Here is a 27020-nt window from a genome sequence, read left to right on the forward strand (position 1 = left end):
AAATATAGACGGATGAAAGTGAAGAGTATAACATTTTTACAGTCTGTTATTTTCACCTTGTCGTCTCCTAAACGCACTTTCACTTTCAATCTCCGTCTATAGCCGACACGCTAAAATGAACAACATAGTTTAAACATTTAAGTGAAACAGACAGAGTGGCAGTTCTGTGCATGTAAGCGTATAAACGTGGTGTTTCAGACAATTTCGCAAAAAATTCTCCTTCGCTCGTTTGAATTGGGATTACAGTAACATGTTGATGGGTTGATGTTGTTCTTATTTTACATACATCACATCATACAGCATCACAATGGTTGTGGTTTGTTTCAGCTCTTTGGATAAAGATGTTGTTCTGGGACAGGGACAGAGCGTGTCAGCGTGTCAGCATTTGCACTTTCTCTTAGTTTGCTGAAGGAATCACCCTGTCATGTCCTTCGGCCTCTTTGTCTCCCCACACACAGGTGTTCAGCAGATCTCAGAACCATGTAGGAAAAGGAGTGAGACTGTTTATTAAAATACAGCCCGGAGGGTACAACAACATACAATTATTAAATACTTATATTCAAGAAGTCTGGCTTTTTTCTTCTTTCTTTTTTTTTTGTCCTTTCTAAATTTTCATCACATTAGCCGACACATTATAAAAATATACTTTGTCATATTTCACATTTTTTACAATTGGAAGGCAACTTAAAACACAATACAACATTGAAACAAGTAGTCTTTGCCTTTGTTTCTTTCTTTTTTCTTTTCTTTTTTACAAAAAACCTTGAAAAAAACGAGTTTTCCTATAAAACGCAGGCTCAAACTTAAAAAAATGACTCCATGTTGGAGTTTGCTATTTTGAATCCCTTTGTAAAAAAACAACAGACGTATTGTAATAGAAAAAACAAGTGGCTTTTATAAAAGGGTTGGTCTCATGTAGGCATATGTTTCCACAATTGGAGTAGCATGGCCACAGTATTCCAAAGCTACAAACAGCTGGGCTTAATAGCAGCCCAGCATTAAAATCTTGGCACTGACACTTGCATTACACAAACAGTGTTTGGTCTCGTTACACTACAGAAATGGCTTTTGTACCTTTTCCATTACAAAGTGGTGATATTTCAGCCTTGTGGAGCAAACTTGTGGCACTGGGAAGACTTAATTAACACAAGGCTACTCACTAGAAAAGGAACTCTGCAGCTGGTTTAACTACTGTTGGATGAGTAGCATTGGCAACCATCTGATCAGTATAAGAAACCCTGTTTAAAAAGCCACTAGGGGGCAGTCAATGACAAGGCAAATAGAGCCACAGTGACGCACTGAGACGCCTTGTTTAAAAGCCAGAGATGGAAACAGAGAAGTTGAAGATATAAAAACGGCATTTCCTCATGTTAATGATTACTTTAAGAACATTTCTGATGTTGACAAGTAAAAAAAAAAAAAAGAATCCACCCGCTCTTCCCAGAGGTTCCTGAGTAGCAGCTGGCGTTGCACAGTTTTCAAAACATTCAGAAAACATAAAGAAACACTTTCAAATGCAGAGTCTCAGTAATACGACACCGCGATCAACACTGGAGGAAAATTCTGACACAGAACGCAACTGACAGGACTTAGCCCTCAGGAAGGTGATGTTCTTGCTGCATTTAAAGTCCTTGCTTTAGGTGCTGCCACTGAATAATGCTTCAAGCATTGCATTTTTATGTTGTAATGTTCTTTTATGTCATAAGAAGTCATTTCTTTTTGCAGTACTGCCTCCTTTTTTTTGATGCCACTATATTTTCATGTCCTATACGTAACTCGTGATGCAACGCAGTCATTCATTGATTCCATTTCTTTGCAGAGGAGTGGAAATAAAATTAGCTACGCCAAATCAAGGACGAATCTGATTTGCAAGAGAAGTCAGTCTCCCAATAAAAAGATGGACGGGATGACAACAGAGGTCAATAATCTGCTCGACGACTTCAGGCGACATGTAAACGACAGACTCTGGCCTAATACAGTACGTGTTGGTGTGAGGTTTCAAGTTAAAAAGTGATAGCCCAGACAAAACTGAATCGTCAGCTGCAACATCACTTTTTTTTTACACACCTTTGTACCTAAACACAACTTCTCCAGCTTGCAGGATTCTTTAAGGCATTGTGGTGTTTAAATATCCAACCTTGATTGCAACAGCTCATCATCTAATCTTGAAGATCTATACGTACAGTTTCAACACATGTCCCCGTCTCTGGGCTTAAATCCATACAGAGGGCTTTCCCTCTCCTGATTTGCTGCTGCTGTTGCTGCTGCTGCCACCTCCGCTGCTGCCACCTTTCCCGTGCTTGACTTTATGCTTGCGCTCTTTCTGAGGCTGTGACTGCGGCTGAGGTTGGGCCTGGATGATGTTGCTCTGGGGCTTGTCGTCCTGGTTGTCCCCGAGCTGCTCCTCAGCTTGGTGCTGCTGACTGTAGGCCTGGATGGCCGCCTCCAATTGCTCATGAGCTTGCTGGATCATGTCTTTGTTGAGAGCCACGCGGGCGTCCCCTCCGGTGGGAAAGTTGTCCTCATTGCTACCGAACTGCTGCTGCTCCTCCTGAGCAATGTTTGCCCTGTTTTGCTTGCACGCCATTTTAGCGTTGCTAAGGTCCGTGTAGGGGATCTGCTCAGGTTTGACCACAATGTTATAGCCAGGTGGAGCTGATGGAGTGTTCCACGAGAAGGGGTAACCCACATAATCAGCGGCACTATCTCCACCCACCCCTCCCTCAGAACCAGCCTCGGGTCCTGCTCCCCCTACGGAGCCCTCCACACCGCTGTTGTTGCTCAGCAAACCCAGCTGGTACTCGTCCTCCTGAGGTGGGCTGCGCCGCCGGCGAAGGATGTCACAGATGGAACCGATCCCCAGATGTAACATCTCCCAAACATTGAGTATGAGACAGAGGACAGTGACGCCATACATGATGCGCAGGAAGATGGTCTTCTCTGTAGGCCGCGACACAAAGCAGTCAACACTGTGAGGACAAGGCTCCCCCGAGCACACGAACACTGGCCTCACACGGAATCCATACAGCAAGTACTGTCCTGCAAGGAAGCCCGCTTCTAGAACTGTACGAGACACCAGCTGCAAAACGTAGACCCGCATCAACCCCTCGTCTCGAATGCGCTTGCGCCCGTCATGGCGAATTTTGGGTCTGGGCGTAGGTTGCAGTGGATCCCGAGGCCTTTTAGGTTCAATCTCTGGTACCTCATAGATCATGGGATCATCCTCCTGGTCGTCTTCGGCCTCCTCGATGCCTCGGTGCTGCTGTGCGCCAAAGCAGATTTTCCTTGGCTTCCTGTGTGTGTAATCCCCTCCTCGTGTTCTGACTGCAACAGATCCCCCACCTCCTTTAGCTTCATCTAATCGCGCAATCCTGTTGACGGCGTAGCCCATGTACATGAGAGAGGGCATCGCCACCAAGATGATCTGGAAGACCCAGAACCGTACGTGAGATAGAGGGGCGAAGGCATCGTAACAGACGTTCTCGCAGCCAGGTTGGCCCGAGTTGCATACAAACTTGCTCTGTTCGTCATAGTAAATGGATTCTCCGCCGACTGCGGTGAGAACAATGCGGAAGACGATGAGCACGGTGAGCCACAGCTTCCCCACGAAGGTGGAGTGGTTGTGGATCTCCTCCAGCAGCCGCGTGAGGAAGCTCCAGCTCATGGTGTTGCTGGACAGTGGGGCAGACAGTGTCCCTCTCTCACCTGCTCACAGACTCTGGAGAAAAAGAAAAGAGACACAGAGAAGGGAGAGGATAAGAGAAAGTGAAAAAGGAGTACGGTGTCACAACAAATCAAATGCGATCAAAGCAACTTGTAGGATTTGTCCGAATGTTTCCTGTCAGACGTTTATCCCTGTGGAGACACTATTAGTTCTGCGAGTTCAGTGGCAACATGTAACTGTGAGGCACGGACATAATAATTGCCTTAATTAAAATGAGAGTCGTCTCTGAGCTCAGGCATCAGTACGTCCTTAATTTGATCTGTTGCTATGTACGGGACTAATGCGCGCACAGACCAAGCTCGGAGCCGCAGAGAGGTTGCTGTCAAGTTCAAGCTTTTTAGAGAATTAGAAAACCAAACGGGTTGGAAAGAGGATATTGGTATAAAAAATACCATCAAGCAGCTCTGAGAAGGGGGAGAAATTTATAATCCGAACAGCGAATTTTGCTATCGCCAAATGCACACACATCTCTTTTTGAAGAAATAAATCCTCTTAGTAAAGCGTCTTCTGTGTGAGGTGCAGTTTGGAGGATTGTATTAACTTGCCTGGTTTGGAGGTAAATGGTGTGTGTATGTGTGAGCGCAGAATTTAGTTTAGTTTTTACCATACGAACAACAGCAAAGGGTTATGTAATAATCCGTGCCTGACAAGTTACTCACTACAGCTTTAAACACTTGTGTCCATTGTAAAAGTCATGGTCCAGTCACAAGTATCTTCTCTTTGTCTCACAGTGTGTGTGCTCGTGCATGTGTGACCAGTTAAGGAAGAGGGACATGTTGCCTATGTAGGTTAGGTCTGGGCTCCAGGCAGGCCTTCCAAACCGGCAGAATCAGCAGGTGGCATGGCACACACTGTTGGAGCGGGGAGGCAGCAGCAGACCCACATTAACTCAAGCAGTGGAGCTGAACCCAAACACTGCCGTCCCTCGGGGCGGCTTTGAGGGATGAGTGTGACACCTCCACAGAGCGCTTCCCATCGTGAAGCTGCAGTAATGCCAGACTGAGGGGAAAATCCAACCGTGAACGTGAGCTTAGTTTGCGGTTTAAAGTGCTTCCAAGGACGCTATCCTCACCATGCAGGTCGAGAGATTAACATGAGAGACCTGGAGCTGCAGCCATTGGGGACATTTAGCTGGGCGAGCAGCAGCAGTTCCCAGGTCCTCTGTTTTGTGTCTCCAGGAGGAGCAGAGAGGGTGGGATGTTTTTGAGCAAGCCTTGCTATGAAACATGTGCTGAGTATTGATCACTCTGACCATATAAGGAAATGCTTGGGACAGGAGTTGGATGTCGGGAGTGTGTGTGTGTGTGTGTGTGTGTGTGTGTGTGTAGACTACAGTATGCACTATCACTGACATGACTGTATGAGGTGTGAGCGGTAACTGTAGAGATCTCTGAGCTGCAGAGTCAGAACAGTGTCCCAGGTCTCAGGTTTGAGCTTAGTCTTAGACTTTTCCTGCATTTCAGGAGAAAAACACCAGAAAATAGAAGTGTTTCTCCTTCTGTGTAGCACAGGTTTTCCTCAGATATAGTCTCCCTTAAGAGCCTGAACTCCCATTTTGAAGCATTCATAACTGCAGTTTGGCTGAAACAGACCCGGAAAAAAAATCTTGTAAATACAGACCCGGAAAAAAAAAATCTCATGAAAACAGAACCGGAAAAAAATCTTGTAAATACAGACCCGAAAAAAAAATCTCACAAAAACAGACCCGAAAAAAAAATCTCATAAAAACAGACCAGAAAAACACACACGTAAAAACAGAGCCTTTAAGAAATGTTTTTTATAATGTTATCAAAGTGTGGTCCGTGAGCAACCCCTAGTGGTCCGCGAGGTGACAAGCAAGTAACATGTTATGTTTTAAAATTTAAAATGTCAGTGTTTCTCAAAACGTCTGCGTTTATGTGTTGTTGTTGTTTTCAATATCAAATCAACTAGTAAGCCTATGTAAAATCAACAAATATTTGTTTTGTGGCATTGTCTGACTTGAGCAGTGCAGTGGACCGGTTTGTGACCACAACCGTTTTGGGGCTTTTTTGACTTAGGTGGTCCTTGAGTGTTTTGTTATAGGTTAAGTGGTCCTTGGTCTGAAAAAGTTTGAGAAACATCGTTCTATATGATATTTCTCTCTCTTTCTTTTGGCAATTATGGAACATTTCCTTGGTCTTTTTAAAATTCCAGACTCTTTGCTAATTTCACACCATATTTCAAAGTGCACAGTGGTTCTGTTTTTCTGTTTAATACAGTTTGTAGCTGGAATAGTCCCGATCAGTGAGCTGTTCCTTGGGCTCCAGGAACTGTCACACCAGGACAGATGCTCCAGCCAAGACTCACCTCGGCCCCAAAATTAATAATAATCCTGCTGACCCCACCACATACAACCAGGCGTCCAGTTTACGCATGTGAGAGCTCAAGGGTCAGTTCAGGTTGAGAAGTTGACTCTGTGCGAGATGAGTCAGCACCAGACAGACAAATCATGGCAGGTTTTTGTTTTGCTCTGTCACTTTCAGGTAAAAGAATGAACAGCCATTTGGTGAAAATAAAGAAAAACGCCAGACTCTGGTTCTGCTCTGTGCCGCTGAAGTTCACAGGGGTTTTATATATATATCTATATATATATATAGATATATATATAGTAGAGGGTGACTAATGAGCTTTGAAAGGCAGTTACATTCAGGATCAATGGCTCTATAGCCGTCAGCTCAAAAGACCGTGACCATGTTTAATCATGGGTCATCAAAGCATCAGTCACTCTGATGCATCTGAGCACACAACATAGCTCATGGTCCTAACAGAACAGAAGAGTTTCCTGAGCAGTGAACTCCACATCACGGCCTCACGCTCTGAGTCAGTCAGACAGTTACAACTGTACTCCTAATGTCACTGCAGGGACCGCCTCAGTCACTGCCTTCCATCCCAGAGGATCACAAGTATACACTCACATGCATGCACAGGCAAATGTGCGTCAGTGACACAAATGTGAATGTAAATGGGTAACTTCTTCTTCTTCAACTAACAATTCGCATCCCTTCTCTTTTGTTGTGTCTTATTTAAGTGTTAAGTCTTTTGTTGTGTCTTATTTAAGTGTTAAGTCTTTTGTTGTGTCTTACTTAAGGGTTAAGTCTTTTGTTGTGTCTTATTTAAGGGTTAAGTCTTTTGTTATTTTTGCTATTTTATTGTGTGCCTTAAGCTGGGAGTATCCGCAAAATTTCATTATGTCCTCATAATGACACTAAAAAATTCTTGAATCTTGAACCTTGAACTTTGGTGACCCAGAGCGTGAGCACGGCCACAGGCTTTTGGGACACACACACACACACACACAAGGGGAATGAGACCCACCATGGGAGAAGTGCAGGTTGTGGACGGACGGTGTTGTAATTGCATAACAGGGAGATGCTGTCACTGCGTGTGTCATCAAGGGGAATTCACAGGTACAAACATACTTGGAGAAGTGAAGTCAGGGTTAAAGATCGGTCCAGTGTGTAAGAATGAGATGTAAAAGACTGAGACTGCAAATTGGCAAAAAATGGTGGAGTTTTCTGCTTACTTCTCACCTCACCTCTCTTTCCCAAGAGTGTCAGGGAACTATGTTGGCTTTACACACCAGAAAGGATGCCTTTCTTTATTGTTTACAGAGCAAGCTTCCACTTCTAAAGACAATTCTGCAGAAACATGTCAATGAAAGACGACGTGTGCAAAGCTGCAAAAACCAAACCGTTTTTTTATTATTATTATGTTAAAGCAATTATACACTTCCTTATTTAATATTATACTTGCCACGGTGCTATATTTCACATAGAATTGCTAAATGTAGTAGTGTATTCAATATAAATCGGTTTGTAGCATTTCTTTTCTTTTTTTATGCTACAATTTATGTGAAAAATGTTTTCCTCTTGTCTGTTGTACTGTATCTGGCTGCCTCTGCTGCTTTATCCTCCACATGAGAGTCGTGGGGTTGTCTGATGTATTTTTCTGTGTTAATGTAGCTTAATATTATACGACAGATACTGCATCATGCTCCGCCCCTGTCTCCGCCTGCGTCCCCTCCTCTTGCATGCAATCACCTCACCTGCGTCGACAGCAAACCTGCTCTCAATCTCCTCGTCAGCACAGCCTCGTTATGCTGTGGGTCTGCAGTCACTCGTCGCTATGGTAGGTTATAGTCTAACTAGCAGGTAATGTCCCAGTTTTACACGAGTGTCTACTCATTGTTTGTGTTTTTTTTGCCAGTCTATTAACTCCTGTGTCTTATCCTCACCATCACCCACATCCTGTTGCAGTATTCTTTTGTTCTTCGTTTGTTAATAAACCATTGGCAAAGCCTCTTCGCCTGCCTGCACTTAGCTCTCAACTGACTCGTCACACACTGGGGCTATAAAAAGGTACAAAAAAAAACCCAAACCCAAGAAAATACTGCGCTCTCAATGTAAGACTTTTCACAGGAAGCAGATTAATTCCTCATCTCCTCCTCCTCTTCCTCACATATACTTCACTCACTGGTATAGTGAATTTGGATTAAGATGGAGTGGGAGATAAGGTGAAGTCCTCAGCTCAGTATTTCATGTACCATTGGTGGTACACGTACCACATTTTGAAAAAGAAAATCCTCTCCGTTACTTCCTTTGTCTACATAAGCTGTACGTGCGTAAGCTTTGATACAGAACATGCATAAACAAACACTCATGCAGCCACAATATTTATAATGAGTGTAGGCCAGCGGCTGTCTGAATAATGGACTTACTGTAAAGGAAACTAATGAGTGAATGCAAGGCTAACATATTGATTAGCCTTGCTAAAGCAAAGAACATACATTTATGGACATGAAACGTATCACACTGCAGTGTCAAATTACTGTACGTAATGCAAATCAATTAAAACATTAATTGGCTTTTTTTCCTTGTTACTTTTATCACTATTTTGTTTCTGCTGATCTGAACATAGCAGGGTTCTAGCTAGTGCATTTCAGCCTAGTGGCCCATCAGTGTCAATACTGTGCCGATTTCCTTGCTGTAACGTGTGGTGTTTGTGGCTACTGTCATCTAATCCTGCCAGCATCGAAGCGTGGAAATAACAACAACCGCACGCATAGCATCGCGTCATATTTCACGCCACATGTGACATTTCTCAGCGATAAAACTTGCCTCACATAAATTAGTAATCTATGAATCGACGGTGCAAAGGCAGATTGCTCTGCGTAGTTCATTCATACATCTGTTTTGAATTAGCAACCTATCAGCTAATCAGAAAACAGCATTTCTTGTTGCTGGGGAAAATCTTAAAATAGGTTTCCCGCTGCACTACTCGTTCCACAAAGGCGCAGGAATGCGCATTAACGTTTAAAGTGTTTCAAGGCATCATTATCTGCCACAAACACTTACAACACACAACACCATCCATAAGATAAAATGCACATAAATCCAATCTCCCGACGCTGCTGATCTTGTGTTGTCTTGAGCGCTGCTGCCTTTAAAACACTAATTCTCGCATGGTTTTGATTACTTTCAGTGCAGTCTTTTTACGGAGCGACGAGGTTTTTCCTGCTGTTTCATCAGAAATGCACTCGGCTTTTCCGCCTCGCGTGATGAATGAATGAATGAATGTTACATGAAGTAGCATGATGGACGCAGCAACCTAAAGATGTTTTATCATGATACTCTACGTGTTCTCATACATTTTTCACCAGCTACATGAATGTTTGAAAAATATCATGATATGCCCATGTTTATTTATGAAACAATATTAGGTGAGCAACTTTTTATTATACAAAATGGATGGTTGTTGAAAATAGACACATATGATTTTATTTATTAAACTTTAATTTGAGTATTACTTGTAATATGTGGAGAAGAAGTAAGCTGATAAGGACAGAAAGCTGAGGAGATTGTTTATCTGCAGTCACAGAGATGACATAAATCTATGCGAGGAAACAGGCAGGGGAAGTCAGAAAGAGAATTAAAGCCTCCAACTGAGAGAACAGAGAGAGGTTGATTATGCTGAGTGACAGTTGTTAAAATGCCCCTGCAGAGTTTGGTGTGTGTGTGTGTGTGTGTGTGTGCGCGTATACAAGTACATTTCATTTTCTGGCTATCAAGGAAACACCTTTACATTAAAGACTAGGCAAAGTCGAGAATAATTAATTGGGATAAGACAGAAATTCAGGCACAATCTAGGTCTGTGATGTGAGCGCCACACAGTGCTCACACTCTATTAACCCTTACTGTTCACGTGGCACAGATCAAATTTCACAAATTTAACTCAATCTTTAATTTTTTTTTTTTTTACTTTTTGTCCAGGTGTGTTGATATAGTTTGTGAAAATGAAAAGAAAAAACATGTCTGAATAAAATATACAGTACTGTATGTATTATCATAGCTGCTCTGTGTTCTAAGGGTTAAACTAAGAATAAAAATGACATAAACTACCAAATAATGAACCCAATGCCAACAAGTGAGGCAGGTTCTGCAGAAGAGCTCGTGTTCTCCTGACTGTCGTTGTTCGACGGCCACTGCCTTCAACCTGTTCCCGCACAGATCATCAAACTAACGTGCGCACGCAGTAGCTGCTCAGATATAGATCATCATCCTCATCATGTGTGCGTTAAACCGTGGCTGCTTTGATGCTGATGACCCGCAGACTTTATGTCACGATAAAGGTCACAGCTTTCGCTCGAGAATTCTCAGGGTAGCAACTGTCAGCACATGCTTGGCTTAAAAAGAACAAGGGGGTTTCTTATTTTGTGGTTTCCCCTCTCCTGCTCAGAAGAGCTGGATAAGCTCCTTTATTAAAAGCACTCAGAAATATATACATGTATAAAATGGATTTTTCTTATTTTCCTGACCTGCAACTTCCTATAAAACAATTCCCTGAAGTGATTAAAAACATGCCAATATAAGGTTATCAGAGTTATTCATCACATTATTTACACAGACTTAATCTCTACCACTTTTGTTTGGTGCATGTGTTTACATAAACACACATGATCGCACACACACACACAGGCACGCACGTGGCCATGAAACACAAATAAAGTATAAATTCCAAAGCGTTGAGTTGACATTGTGCCCCAGTTTGGGCCTCTGACTCATACCAATTACAGAAGACATAAAGGAATTCATATCAGGTGATCTTAATGTCCAAAAATAGCAACTATGCTATTTTGTCGTGGGTTGAACGTAAAGCCTGTTTTTTGTCGGTAATTGTGGAGATGAGGTCTTCTCTTCGGCAGGATATATTAATGAGCTGCTCTTCCTCTTCTTCATTTTGCGGGAGGGTGGAAGTGTTTGTGTGCGTGGGAAACTAAAACATTCCCTCATTAACAGTGTCCAAAGGGTAAAAAAACGGTTCCATATGTCACGGGAAGAATCTCTGCGGCGGAAGCAGCCTCTTTGTGTGTGTGTAGTCGTATACATCTATAACTTATCAGATCAGTACCACACCAGACTTTTAATCCAGTCCAGATTGTCCTGATCAACTTAACAAATGTCAACGAATACAAAAATACAAAATAATAAAAAGTAGGCACAAACCAAACACAAACTCCAATGATGAAGCGTCATACTCACTCGTCTACTCCTCTGCCAGATGCCAGCGCCCGTGTCCTCTGCCTCTTAACCTGAGGCCCCTCATCTGTGATTCTTTGCCTCACTTACCCTCCTGTACATTCCCATGAACCTCAGCTGACATCCAAAAAAAACCAAAACAACAAAAAGTGAAAACAAAACATGCACCTCCGCAGCCGACCTCTCACGAAGAGACTCAGTGTGTGTGCTTAACCAAGTGCGAGCTCTTCCTGAAAGCCAGAGGAATGAGGGAGGCAGAACATCTTGCCTCTCTCTCTCTCTTTGGTACTCATAATGGTCCTCACTTACCCCCTCATCCTCTCCAAACTGGGTCATGGTTGGGGGCGGGGAGTGGGGCGGAGGGTGTGTGTTGTCTGTGTGGTGGTGATGAGAATGAATGAGCAGGAGGTGGTGGTGGTCATGGTGGGGTTTTAATGACCCACAGAGTGAGGGAGAAGGGAGGGGGGGTCTGGGATTGAAAGACAGTAAGAGGATGGAAGTCGAAGTGTGTGGTTTTTGGAGGTAAATGATTCACATGCCACTGAGTTTCTGAAACCTCTGTCCATCAGTGAGGAGCTGCACAGGACGGGGCTTTTTAGGAAATGGTGAGGGTAGCAATGAGAAAGCTTTACAACCCTAATAATGTATTTTAGACAAATGAATGTGGCCTGCTGAGCTGAGACCTTGCATGACCTTTTCTAAGCTTCTACAAATACAAATACTTCATTACTGTACACAATTCTCCTATGTGCACTTTATGTACATCCACTACTGTCTTTGTTACTCCTTATGACCAAATAAAATCAGAAGAAGAAGAAGCTTCAGTAATGGTCTGTATTTATATCAGGGATGGGAATCGGTATCGGTCAGTATCGGTATCGGTCTGATACTGGTCAAAATCACTAGATCGGCTGTCAGACAGATGAAAATGTAAAATCTGATACAATCCAAAATTCCAATACATCGCATGCTTCACTTTGCACAGACTGTAAAACAATTTAAATAAAAATCAGCAAAAGTATTTTAACCGAGTCATGGTTGGGGCTGTTTATCTCTTCTTCTTTTTGGGAGAACGATATTTGTTACACAGTTGGAGAATTATGTCTTTGAAATGACTCGGCACAAATGTGTTGATACGCTCATAAATGTTCATAAGTGACTGTATCGGAATAATATCGGTATCGGTAGATACGTCCCTAATTTATATAGTGCTTTTCTACTCTTGATGAGCTGCTTTACAGCAATGGGGTTAACTGCCTTGCTCAAGGACACATACAGACTAGCAGAGCCATGAATTTAACCCACAACCTTCCAGTTGAAAGACAACTCAACTCGAGACAATGTCATATACTTTAAGACTTTTACTTAAGTAATATTATAAAAAAGTGCTTTTTCTTGTACTTTTTCTCAAGTATCTCTTTTATGTACTTTATACTAAATGCTTCTGGCTGAGTAGAGACATAGTAAAAGTATGATTGGCTGGCAGAAAGGAAACGTGTTTGTATAACAAAGTCTCAGTGGAAACAAACACCTCATAAAAAGTGTCTGAGCTCCATAAAATATATAAGTGGGAGGAATTATTGCTGCCGCCTTATTAGACCGTGTGTGTGTGTCTGTTCTTAAAAAAGAATAATATTCAGTTCACTGTGATTTCATCAATAAGAATAATAATAATATTAATCCCATCTATGGGATTGTTTGATATGACATTGTGTGCAGAGGTCTGTAGTCACTGGGGATTAAATTTATAAATGACCCAGCAAATATCACAGACTGGGTGCCGAGTATAAATCCTCATCAAGTTCGTCTCACATACTTCAAAGTCACTACTTTCTTTAATATATTGCATTTTGTGGGTGTGTGTGTGTGTGTGTGGGGTTCCATAAAAATTAAGTAGTAGAAATTATTATATTTTCTCATCCTGGCAGTAACCTTGAATAATTTGACAGTTTCACTTTAATAACCATATTGAATTTTTATGGACATGTAGATGTAAATATAACGGCTTATGATTATTCAAAAGTATCACGGAATAAATTAAATAATGAAATAATCCACTGGTGGTAAAATTATATGACGAGCATTAAGCACTAATGCACTAATGGTGGCAATTACTGACAGTCATTCAGACTTAAGGCATCTTTTATAAGTGTTTTGACAGCAGATTATTAAGAAGTTGTGTGATGCCCAAACTCTAACTTGTCAGAAATAAACACTAACTCATTTGTTTACCATGCCCGTGTTTGCAGAGTCAGCCGGCCAAAGGGTTTCTGTGATGGATTACTTTTTAAAACAACTCACCCCTTACTGTCACTTCCTGTTTGCAGTGGAGACTACAGATAAAGAGAAGTATTTTCAAAGTATATCTCACCAGAAGATCTCATCATCTCTTTTCCTCACTTACGGAGTGTCTAAAATTGTGGTTGGTGGTGAAAGTGATGACCAAATACATTATCTTAAAGGTCCAGTATGTAACATTTCAGATGGTTTATTGGCAGAAATGACACATATATGTACTTACATGTTTGTAAATGTGTACAATCACTTTAAATATTCTTAATTTTAGAATATATGTACTTTAGGGAAGGGTCTTGCTTTAAGGATGCCGCCATCTTGTGCTGCCATGTTTCTACGGCAACAGAAAAGGACATTTGAAGTGCTTTGAGTTGCTGTAAGATCGGCTCCACCTACAAAAACCCACGCCGGTTTCCATCCTTTTCTGTTACACAAAGCCAGAGGTTTACCGCTCAACTTTTTTGTTTTTTAAATGTTCCTCAGAATTCCGTGAAAACTGCATTTTCCTTCTTTGCTTCTATTCTATGAATTCTCCTTTAACTAGTTCCCTTCTATATTCTGTTGTGAGGTTTATATGTGAAATTGTTTTGTCTTCGTAGCTGTTTGTACTATTTGTGCTTCTATCTTGAGCAGGTCTCCCTGTAAGAAGAGATGTTGTATCTCAATGGGAACCTTTCTGGCTAAATAAAGGATAAATAAAGTAAAATAAATGAATATCAGCAGATATCTGAGATGCTGATACCTCATTACATGTTGGCCCTGAGGTCGCATTCTCATCATCATCCATCCCCCTCCATTCATTCATTCATTCATTCATTCATACGACGTGTTCCACTGCTTTAATTTAAGATTAGCTGTTTTGGCAAATGTTTTTGAAGAGCCATTTTGTGCAGCAGCTAATAATCATGATGGGTTTCTTGTCTTCCGTCCAGCATTGGAAAGATGAAAACTTCCTATTCGCCGCCTGTGGTGCCTTCATGCAATGATGTCCTGGCTTCCTTACAGACACGACGAGCTTGACAGAGACCAGCGCTAATGATGCAGAGGCTGTCGATCGACACCGACTGCTGTGAAGGAGGTAAGACAAATTGCAGCCTGGTTGCTGCTGAAAAGTTCCCAGATTGTAGTTAGTCAGAGAGGCCATTTGTCACGCCTCAAAATCATCATGGCTGGATTATTGCAACAGCCCTTTTTACCTGCTTGTGCCCAAAATCTATTGATCGACTTCACACTGCCCAGAACTGGTATAAGAAACATGATCACATCACTGCTGTTTTTTGTCGTTTACACTGTTTCCCGATATTTATTAGAATAGATTTTAAGGTCTTAGTGATTACTTTTAACGGAGATTTAGGATCTGTTATGTAAATCTTGTGTTTTAATTCAGGTAACTGTGTTACAATCTCTGACTAGTGAATGTTTGTCATCTGGATGTTGACAAGTGTTTATTAGCAATAAAATAGACGAAAAAGAAAAAAAACATTGGAGTTAGTGCTGTGTTATTAATCAAAACTTGTGTTTCGATTACGATTATGGCCCCAAACAGTTACAAAAGCGAAAAAATCGAAACAAAACTATTGTTACAAAACACTTTTAATGTTGTAATGGTGTTTGACTTTCTGTCCTGCTCGATATCTGGCAAAAATAGAACACAGGTATTCAGGGGAATCCATTCATTCCACACAGCGTGAGTAAAGATATGTATAATATACAATAATTTATAGTTATTTTAAGGTAAATTCAAAAGGTTCCTTCAAAATGTCATGCTTAAAGCAACTTTCAAGCCAATGAGTAATCGTGATTTAAATTTTGACCCAAAAAATCGTGATTATTACTTTTTCCATAATTGAGTAATTCATTTACCTGTTTGGATTTGAGTAGAGAAATACTTTGCTGCATAAATCTGTCCTGATGTAAGTATTAAAATTATACTAGTATGTAGCTCAGCAGATTTTGTATAAATATATATATATATATATATATATCATACATACTGTATTATGATGCATGTAGTCATGGGTATTAGTCATATTAACTGTGTCACTGCTTGTCATAATGAATGCAACATTTCAAATCTTCCGTCCTCATGAATCACACTCACAGATCATGGACGGAGGAGATTATGATGGAGTTGCTTAACTCTAACAAAATCCTTCAGCCTGTATTGCAAAAGCCAACATAATTTGGCTCATTTGACAGCATATCATCCACAGAAACATGAAAGCATTATGAGAAGGCTTGAGTGACACGTGTGTCAGTCGCTTTCTTGTTGGTGTTTTTCATAATAAAATGGGAACAGGAGACAGATGTGTCTCTATTTCAGGGAGTATGGAATTAGATTTGTGTCAACAATTTTTACGAAGCAAACAGCACTTTTAAAAAAGAAAAATATCGAAGTAATCATTCAAAAATATTGTATTTTATAGATTGAAAATACTCTTGTTCTTTGCACTCCCTGTTTTGTTCTTTCGACCATGTTTTTTTGTTTGTGGGCGGGCCTTAGGAAGCTGCCTGCTGATTGGCTACTGAGTTTTGACAAGTTTTCCCCGTCGACATCCGACAAAATAATTGTAAATATCTAACATTTGTCAGATTATAAACGTCAGAGACTTTACTTCCAAAACTTAGTAACCAGCTAAATTGATCAATCCTAAAGCCCGCCCACAAACAAAAAACTACGGTGCAAAGAAGTGAGGGAGCGTTAAGAAGAAGTGTATTTTCAAACAATAAAATACCATATTTTTGAATGATTAAATCGATATTTTATTTGCTTTGTGAAAAGTGTTGTTGACACAAATCTAATGCCATAGATGAGCGGCAGCAGAAGAGACAGCAGTGTCATCACGAAACCGGGCCTTAAAAGTTAAAGATGAAAATAAAAACTGTGCAGTTCAACAAGAAGACGACGCCGCGGTGTGTTTTGAGTGGTCAACTTGTGAGGGGGATTTCCACAAAGGTTCCATGACAACAGAGATGTCGACACTCTCATCGGTATGTCCTCCTCCTCCTCCCCGACATCCTGTTTCAACATCGTCGAGTGACTTCAAATGCCGCTGAATCACTTTGCCTACCAGTAACTGCAACCTCTCGACTCTGTCTGCATATTTTATACACAGTCATGTGCAGGAATAGTAGCTGCTACTGTAAGTTACGCGTGCAGTGTAAATATTAGAGAGTCAAACAATATAAAACTGCACTGTCAAACTGTGATGTGGAGCCTTCTGATCTCTTTTTGCACCTCCGCAAAGGAAGTTATGCTTTTGGCTGCATTTTTATCCTGTGATCCTGTTATCCATAACTAAAGTGGTGGCTTATAATGACATGAAGGTTGCGGTCAAAGTCAGGAACTATTCGATTTAGGTGGTGATTGGTAAAAAGTGAAAAGAAAAGAAAGGCTCAAATGATGTTTTGTGCTGTTTGTGGAGACAGAGGGAGAAGGGAAATGTGTGGACAAAGGTCCACTGGTGTCACGGCCACGGTTGTAACTCATAGGCTGACGACTTAACGGCAGGTCAGGAGGTTCCCTCTGCAGCTCTGGCTGCCTCCACTCTCACTCTCTCCCCCGTGCGTGTTTACACAGCGATAACGTGAATGTTTGTATTCGTGCGTTCCAAAAATAAATTGTGAGCAGACGCGGTTAAAAAAGACGGTTACAGTTTCCTCTGTAGAGACTGAAATTGTGTACAGTAAATTGTGCTATACGTGAGCATGTGACGCTTGGATGGTTTGCTCATTAGTGTGCAACACTAGGCTATATATAGTTATATAGTGTGCATTGTTTATGACATCTGTGACATCTCCTCACCACCTCACTGTAGAGGAGGGTGTATAGCTCAGTGTTAGAGCATTTGACTGCATCAAGAGGTCCCCAGTTCAAATCTCGGTGCCCCCTAAGGGCATGTTAATTATTACACAATCTAAATTATGGTGATGAAACTCCAAAACTATTACAGTATATGCTACTCGGCTAAAAAAAAAAAAGGAACCATAAAATGTCATGGTTTCACATTAGATTCAAACGTCAGACAATATAGTGCAGCCAGAGGTAATTAAAAGATGCATATTCAGAAGTACGGGGTATAACTCAGTGGTAGAGCATTTGACTGCACATCAAGAGGTCCTCAGTTCAAATCTGAGTGTCCCCTAAAGACTTTAAAACTGAACTGAGTTGTTGTTTCACACTACAGATGTCTATACTGTATTTATCTGGAATTGCCGAATTATTATTAAAATGTGTGAGTTGTAGTGTCCAATCTCAGTAAAGCTCTCAAAAAACACAGTAAAAGACATTTGATCAGCAGACAGTTTAATATAACATGAGAGGATATAGCTCAGTGGCACAGCATTAAACTGTGGATGAAAAGGTTGCTTCCCTCCAACTGATAGGATCAGAATTTAAAGCGTAACTAAACTAAGGAATGTCTCAGAGACATTAAGTCCTGGATAACCTGTAACTTTCTACTTTTAACCTCAGAGAAAACTGAGGTCATTATATTTGGCCCGAAACACCTCAGAGAAAAACTTTCCAATCACATTGTCACTTTAGATGACATCACCCTGGCTTCCAGTTCCACTGTGAGGAACCTTGGAGTTACTTTTGACCTAATCATTTGATTCACACATAAAACTAATTTCCAGAACAGCCTTCTTCCACCTGCGGAACATTATGAAAATTAGAAACATTCTGTCTTTACAGGATGCTGAAAAACTAGTTCATGTTACATTTTATTACATCTAGATTAGATTACTCTAACTCCTTATTATCAGGATGTTCCAACAAGTCTGTTAGAACCCTTCAGTTAATTCAAAATTCTGCCGCACGAGTTCTGACAGGAACTAGAAAGAGAGACCATATAACTCCAGTGTTAGCTTCTCTACACTGGCTCCCCGTACAGTTTAGAATTCAATTTAAAATCCTCCTCCTCACGTACAAAGCACTTAATGGTCAGGCCCCTTCGTACCTGAAAGACCTAGTCTAACGCTCTGGTCCCCATAACTTGAGGAGTTGACCAAGAAGTGTTCCACATTTTCACCCTCTTGTGTGGAGCTTACGAGAACAGTATAACTAAAATGTGAAGGTGTCTCTGTTCCAAGCACGAGGCTTAGAAGTAGAAAAGTAAAGAAATGGTCACCTAGAATCAGAGAAAACATATCCACAGGTCAGAGGAAGCTGCTTGCACCAGTGACTGAATAAAATGACAGACGACATGACATACTGCCAAAAGTGAAGACAACACATCTTTATCAGTCTCTAGTGGCTATAGGATAGATCATGAATTCCACTTCTTCCATGTTATTATGGGAAATGACAAACAACCAAATTGAGATTTACGACCCATTTGGTCAGGTGGGAGTATGAGAGGGACCTCGGTCCCACAGCTCAGTAATCATCATTGCACATACTCTGGCAAACATTTGACCAATGCCCAAAATGAGAAAAAAAATGCTTAATTTGTCTTAATAAGTCAGAGGGAATGGATAATGTGTCATGCGCATTTACATGTGGTCATTAGCTCATACAAGTGGGAATGATCTTGTTGCCAAAGCACATTGTTCAAGTACGACCAGTTACAAACTGATACTTGACAGTAAGGTTTCATGGCAGGAGCTTTAGACATTATGTTTAAAGAAGTCAAAACCACCCATGTCTTGACAGCAAGTGCATTGCCAAATGTGTTAATGGTCCTAAAGAAACCTCAAGAGCGTGTTTGGCATATACAGAGTTGAAATCAATTTAAATTCTCTGCTTCATTTCTAACAACCATCAAAGTCCCCACATCAAAGCTGCCTCACAAGTAACACCAACGTCTGAAGCTGAAACTCAAAACTATTCCCCATTCCCAATGGTCAAAAAAGCCATTAATCCTGGGTTTAAATGGGGTTTTCACCAATGGGAATGTGTTTAATCAGCTTTTACTCATGGGTCAAACGACCCTGCGATGCATGTGTGTGTTTATCAGCTTAGGCTCCAAACAAATCAACCACTAGCACTGACAATGGCCCTTTTTTTTTCAGCTGCAGCTTCACTCGGGTTTGAAAATTCCTGGTATAGCACACGTTTTAGGCTGAAAGAGGATTTAGGGAGAGACAATTACCACCTCAATAGTACATGTGTACAACCATCCTGCAGAAAAGCAGTTTGAAGCATTCGTTTTATATGAATGGCTGTCCTTAAGGAGATAGATAAGGTGGCTGCTGAAAACAGCCTTGCAAGCTAGGGGCAACACTCAAATATCACATCCCTCTGTTCACAGATGAAGAAAAGGCACCAAGGCTTTGTCTCTTACGCATACAGTCAATGACTTTAAATTGTAAATGTCACATTTGCACAGGATATCATAGGTAATGATATTTGCTGAAGGTTACCCATCTTAAGAGGAAACGGTATATATGTGAAAACAGTAAAGATGGCAAACAGTTAAGTCGTGTTGGTTTTGTTAGATTGGCTTCTTTTTTCACTGACCTATTACACTTATCTTTTCATACATTGCATGCGCTATATTTAGCTTTAATATAATGCACATTGTGCACAACTCTGACAAATCTGTCTTTATGCTGAACAGGTGATATGAATGTAGGTGTCCCATTAAATCGTGATAGCGATGATATGAACATCAAGTACAATAAAAGAGGTGAAGGCTTCAGGAGCATTTGTGCATGTATTGAAAAAGAAAGAATGTGAACTGCAAAAATGGAGACAGGAAAAGAAACGTAAGCTCAACAAAAGTGTAGTGTGAAAGGACAATGTTCAAAGAAGGTGAGCCACGATAGGAAAAAACTTTTTGCTTACCCTTTCCCTTTCAGACTACCTGGAAAATAAACAGACAGTACTACACACCTTCACTACACTTACTTTGTGTCTAGATTTCATTGTAGCACACCATGAAGAACCACAATCATTGTGTGCACTGTGTCATCATAGTAGGTGTTGTAAAGCTCTTTCTCCCCAGCAAAGTTATTGGATCCACACATGGACATTTCTCTTGTGTCAGCAACAAAATGTGAAGGTACAAAGGGGGATATGCACTTAAACATGAAATATCATAACCTACAATACGTACATTTCATGGCAGTTTTCTCATACTCATAACAAGAAATCTCCACTTCAAAAGCAGTTACATACACCAAACTCTGCAGAAACGAAAATTGATTTTTTTTTATGGCTGTTGACAGTCCTTTTGAATTTATGGAGTGATAAAAGATACATCCAAAACCCACTCCATGGAACTTTTGAGCTCTAATCTGTGAGCAGAATAAAAAAGCAGGACCTTGTTCAGCCCTTTCTGATTTCACCCCTGAAAGATTATACAGATAAGTTCATATTTAATTCAGTAAAACCTTTTTTTGCACAATGAAATGTTTCATTCCAAAAACAACTTGGATGAAAATAGGTTTAACACTAATCATAATACTTCCAGATTAAATGTTGTACCCTGCATATGTAACCTTTAAGGTATTTTGAAATCTAAATCTTATACTTTATTATTCCCCTTAGGGAAATTATTTCTCTGCATTTGACCCATCGTAGAATTAGCAGCAGTGGGCAGCCACACTGAGTAGTATACGGGGAGCAATGGGGGTTGGGTACCTTGCTAAGGGGTACCCCAGCCCTTTTTGACCTGGTTGAGTCTCCAGTTACAAGCCAAGTTCCCTTTCCACTTGTCCATGGGGTTCCCAAATAAACAGTATGTATGTATCCATTTAAGTTGTTTGTCTCTTCTCTCTGATTACACATGTACCATATTCTAATAGCTCTTAGTGTAACAGGCACACAAACCTTTGTTGTCATGGCTACAATAATTACCACACAGATGCAGTGTTCTGGACATCGTTGTCATACGTACAAGAATAAACACAATTAAGGTTGTGGGAATTTCTTTGGTAACAAAAACACCTCATGGTATCCACCTTTTCCTGTTGCCACTAGAGGTCATTTAATATGTGAGGCAACTATACGTCAAAATGTGACTCAAATTCTCAATTTATAGGATAGCACAGGAAATAGTTGTCACAACAGAGCGCTGATGTTTCGACTCAATGTACAAAAGCACAGGCTTTCCGACACTGTCTTTTTTCAGATTATCTGTGAGTTTTTATCTGCTTGAGACATGGATCAGATCCTGGTGTGCATCTACAGACCACATAGGGAGACACTCTCAATCGACTGTCACTCATCAAGGACCGATTTCCTATGCTGCGTTAAGAAGCTTGTCACAAGCTGTCGGAAAGGCCTGTAGGTTCAACTGTACTTGATTAAAACCTCTAGAGCAAGAGTTGCCAAACAACACAAAATGTAACACTGGCGCCGTCTCATACTTGGAAGATTAAATTCAGTATTTTTCAAGAACTAGCCACGTGGATCCCCATTGTTTCCTATATAAATAATGTGTCAGATGAATTATCAATGAAGGCATCACCCGTCACCTGTATGCATATTTTCAATCCATCACTTTCTCTGTTTATTCATATTATTAGTCTAATCTATATTTATTAAATAAAAAAGTTGGCAGACTGTCAAAAACAATGAAGAGCACTATTAAATCCACTTCATTTCACTTGAAAAATATCCCTCGAGTCCTCCGTGAGCTGTGTTGCTGCAAAGGGTGATGATGAAATAATTATGTTCTGAAGAGGGATACACCTTTGCATTTCATATACATGCCTAAATGTAAGTATATAACATTTATTTTTTAACGTGCTACAGTGTGGAAACATGGTCAAAACACAACATGGCTTCTCAGGAGAAAGACTTGCCACGAGAATCTAATGGCTCTTTTCCACTATACAGCATGGCTCATTTAGATAGTACCTGTTGTGGTGAGGTTCCAATTGAGCTGAGACAATACTAAAATGTGATGTCGATAGGGTGTTGTCACTGGAAGATTCATGAGTGCAACGTCCAACACAAGAATCAAAGTGAACATTGCCAAACTGCAGATCACATAAAACTCTCTAAAACATGAGTTAATCTCCATCATTTACCAAGAAGTCGGGGATCGTGAGCTGAATCACAACCCCTTCTGCCATATTTTAGTTCAGTGACTGTCAAACAGGGTCTGTGCTCCAGTCATGCAAGAAGTACTGAACTAACCTTTTTAATTAATTGATTCACCGAAAAGAACTGCTTTGCTCGTCACTCGTTTGTGTTGTGTATAAAACAACATAGTTTCGTGCAGCCTTGGTACTGAGGAGGTAATATAGTAATGGAAAATGCTGTGCTTGATGCCAAACCGAGTAGAACCCAATGGTTCTAGAACTGTATAATGAAAGTGCCATAAACAACAGACCACAGTCATGGAGCTCAGAGCGCTGTATCAGCTGCAATTTACTTTGTGACAGGAAGAAAATGACAAACTGCTCTGCAGGTCAGCGGTGTGACTTATAAACTGTGTTTATGCCTGTAAATACCTATATAGTTTCTAGGTTCATGTTACACGTAAACACAGGAACATTTATTAAACCATCAGCTTTGCTGTCAGTTGTTTTTTCAGCATTGTATTCAGTTAAAAATAAAAATCTGATTAAACGTGTGTTGCAAAATGACTCACAAAAACAGCATGTGCAACATTTCTGACAGATGGACAAAAACAGCAACATCATTGAAAATATAAGCTTTGGTAATGTTTCATATAAAAAGATTCTTCACTTCCCTTAATCTTCAAAAGTTGCCCCCCCCCCCACCCACAACTTTGATGATGACTTTCTATAATAGCTATTGATTCATTAGTTTGTTTACCTACCTTTCTCAGTAACATTATGGTCTAGGTATGCCCTATAAGAAAGTAGCATTGTCTAAGAAGCCCTATAGGAAAATTATAAATGACTACTGGAGTTGATTGCTGCAATCATTTAATCTGCACTTATTGTTTACAGTGACTGCCAGGCTTGGCCACAGTTAATGCTGACTTATCAGGAGGCAACTTCATGAATAAACGACCTTGGTACTGACTCCACATTAAAAATGTACTCAGTGGACCATAAACTCTAAGGATAAGATATGAGAGGAGATAAAAGGACATGCGGAGAGGATTTTCAGGGGAGTCCGGATACACCCTCAGACATGCAAGCTGTTACTGTGCTACAGCAGATGCATGGAGGTGGGAGGCCCGGTGTCTCGTCATTACAGGCAGCACTCCTGAAAATGGCAGGGCATAAAACACACCTATAAGAACACAAAGCCCCAGACACACTCAGCAGGGCATACAAGTGCTCCACCCCAAAAAAGAAAAAACAACCACAACATGGAATTTCATAAACTACGTTATAAAAACTGCCATTTTCTTTTGTATAGTGTTTTTCCAAATTACTTTTGGCTGGAACAAAAACAAATTAAGTAAGAAAAAGAAAAACAACCCCACTCGGTGCCACTGCATGAATGAGTTATAATGAACTCAAGCTTGAAGTTAATCAGGCTCACTCATGCTCTATTTACCAGCATGCTGGGGGCCTTGCCAGAATCTGGTGTGGGTATGTTCGCACATTCACTGTGGGGTCCTCACCTAAACTCCACCAAACTCTACAGTGACAGTGATCACAGTGAAGCAGGCAAACAAAACAGCAGTTTACAGCTTCATAAATCCTTTTGAATGGTCGTCTCTCTTCTCTAGTTCGGAGCATGGTGGCTCTCTGATTGGCTGCACATTTCCCAAGCAACTCTGGTGAATTATGGTGGAACAAATAATGACAAAGGGGGCAAATCAAGCAAGGTGCTACAAAATCAAGCATGCCGTAAGTCAGGGGAGAAAATACACTTGCAAAGCTTCTATTAACTCAGTGCCAATAACTTAATCCACCATTTAGAGATACAAATAAATATGCCTACAGCAGATAGTGTTTTCTAGTGATTGAAGTTGGCGGATCCCCAACCAGAAGCCATTGGACAAGATTTTAAAGATTATATACCAGTACAGGTGGCTTGGCAGGGCTACTTGACATGTGGCTATATCCTGTTTGGTGCTAGGTTATGTTATTTCCTGTAATTTACTAACACAACGCATAAGCTATGTGTTGAAATTCAGGCATACAAACTTAGATGATATTGGTCTGGGAAAGGATGGAGGATGTGACAGTGTCAGGTTCTGGTTGGGTTCAAATATAATACATGCCAGGTTCAAGTTGGGCTTTTCTTGGCTATCTCTCAGGCTTGGTCAAGTATGGACAGACAGGGAAAGGGCAAGTTCACTTGTCAATCGTTGGCATTTGTGTCCTTAATAGCAATAACAAGTGCGAATAACCATCCACAGTGACAGCGTTAATAGGGGAGAATTCACAGCAAAGGCTTTTCTCACCTACATGCTGTACATATATTATTAATGTGCTGAGTTGTCTGCTCCAATAAATGCCATGCTGTTCAGAGAATACAGAGGCCTAAGCACTTCATTGTTCTCATCACTTTAGATGATTCCCTCTCCAATGTGCTTTTTTTTATTTAGTTTTGGAGCAAATCTCAAAACCAGCCTCTCCAAGATTAAGAAAAAAAGACGTCTTCATAAACACCACCAACTGTTCTTCGAGGAACACTATATATTTGAATAGATTCTTCATTCAGCATTTTAATTAAAACTATTAGTTTAAAGGAAAAGACACTGGGGAGACACTGTGCACCACAAAGTAAACTCAGCAAGAAAGAAACAAAAGGAACACACACATTTCAAAAGTGATGAATGTATGCTATTTCAACTTCAAAAGAGGATGTTTTAATAATGTATACCTACCTGATTTGACTTGCTCGAGTTATATTTTTACATTTCCCAGAAGATGATCTCTGTTCTCAAAAACTATCTGCAATACTTTTTTGGCTACTTCAGGCCAGAAGTAACACTTAACATGACATGCATGTATTTCCACTGAAGTCATTGCCAGGTTTGACAGAAATGTTGAGAACTTCTTGTACATTTGAATGAGGATCTGAGAGAAAAAGCTTTTAGTGAGTGAATAATTACCTGCTCAGCCACTTCTAAACCTGCAGCATTCTCTTTAGTTCACACTCCATCCTCATATTTTTAATGGTCTTTAAAGGCCACATGTTTGAACTCTCAGGAATTTGATGGTCTGACTCTCACAACCTTTTCTAATGGCCACAATAGATTACCTTTTTTTATATAAGTGCAGACGTGTCCTCCCTATGAGGACAGAGGCAGTAATCTTTCTCTTTGATCTTATGAAGGCTACTTTCTGCAATGCTGTCACCATTGTCTGACACAGAAGTCGGCTCCCCTCAGAGGAACCACAATCATCTCAGATCACATTTTCTCTTTCAGGTCTTATGTCACCTTTCATCTCCTGAGACAGCACTTACTGGTGTGAGTTGGTGTACTTTTGGCAGAATGTGTGGCTACAGTGGCTGAAAAAGAAGCCCTAATGAGTGGACTATGAGTCACACATACACACACCGGTCCACACTGTCGGCTTTTGTTAAGATTCCACTTCCATTAGCAACCCTAATTATCATAGAATTGATTTGAGACAGCAGTGGATATATATATATTTTTTTTAAGAGCATGTGATTCTACCGCAATGTATACCTTACCGCTAATGGCTACATCATTAAATCTACACTTCAAAAAAAACAGCCTCAATTGATTTTTTTTATGTCCCACCAGCGAGATCTATTATCAATATTGACAGGTGACGGCTCGAGCCCAGTGATCTGTTACAGAGTTGGATCATTAAAGGGATAGCCTGCTCTTGTTTTTCGAATGCAAACACCCAAGGAAAGATACAGCCCAACTGTTGCCCTGCTTGGTTATATTGGTGTAGTTTGTGTTTCAAATGGTAAATTGTGATAATTTCCTGATTTCAAGAGGATGCATTTACTCTGATGTCATTGACACCTGATCAATAAAAGCAGAACAGAGTGTTGCACTTTTCTTCTAAGTAAACTTTGACAAAGCAGATTTCTATGTTGGTTTTTGTACTCACTTCTTTACTTGTTGCCCACAATACATTATTAAAAGTGATAACTATTGCAAAAGTGGGTAACAGGGGGACGGATGGGGCTGATGAAGGATCACCTAGGAATCGTGCAGGCATTGTTTTGGCAATTACTAAATCCTCAGGGGGCGACAGAGGCACTGGATCTTTAATAGCAAGACATACTAGCAGTTAATTAAAAATACAGAAAACAATTTGACTTTACTTCCCATTATTTAATGTGTTGCATCATCTGTGTTTGTCTCTCATGTCTTTTACAGTCATCCACACATACATTAAATAAACTGCATGTGAAAAATAGATTTTTGAAAAAATTAGGCCTTAATTAATTAATTAATTAATTAATTAATTAATCCATTTAAAATCTACCAATCGGACACTCTTTAAAAATAAATGCATTTCTTACTGAAATTATATGTCGGTCTGTTTTTTTTAGTGTGATTCTCTGGTGAGGGATTCATTCAGCACTTTCTGCACTAAGCTGAATTAACATTCATCTGGTGTTGCTCTCA

The 27020-nt window shown here is 40.5% G+C and overlaps 1 protein-coding gene across 4 annotated transcripts in view; it reads right to left on the bottom strand.

Moving 5' to 3' along the window:
- Nucleotides 1-1415: 1415 nt before the first annotated feature.
- gjc1 (gap junction protein gamma 1) overlaps nt 1416-27020 on the bottom strand; it is a 797916-nt gene continuing 772311 nt past the window's right edge. For 2 of the 4 annotated variants that reach the window (XM_044050458.1, XM_044050457.1), the window contains one exon: nt 1416-3718. In XM_044050458.1, coding sequence (XP_043906393.1) covers nt 2213-3664 — 1452 coding nt within the window. In that variant the 5' untranslated portion in view covers nt 3665-3718 and the 3' untranslated portion in view covers nt 1416-2212. Of the gene's footprint in view, nt 3719-11283; nt 11556-27020 lie in introns of those variants that run through there. The other 2 variants (XM_044050459.1, XM_044050456.1) reach the window with 2 other exon arrangements.

Source organism: Solea senegalensis, linkage group LG19 (genome assembly GCF_019176455.1).
Source record: "Solea senegalensis isolate Sse05_10M linkage group LG19, IFAPA_SoseM_1, whole genome shotgun sequence".
Lineage (NCBI taxonomy): Eukaryota > Metazoa > Chordata > Actinopteri > Pleuronectiformes > Soleidae > Solea > Solea senegalensis.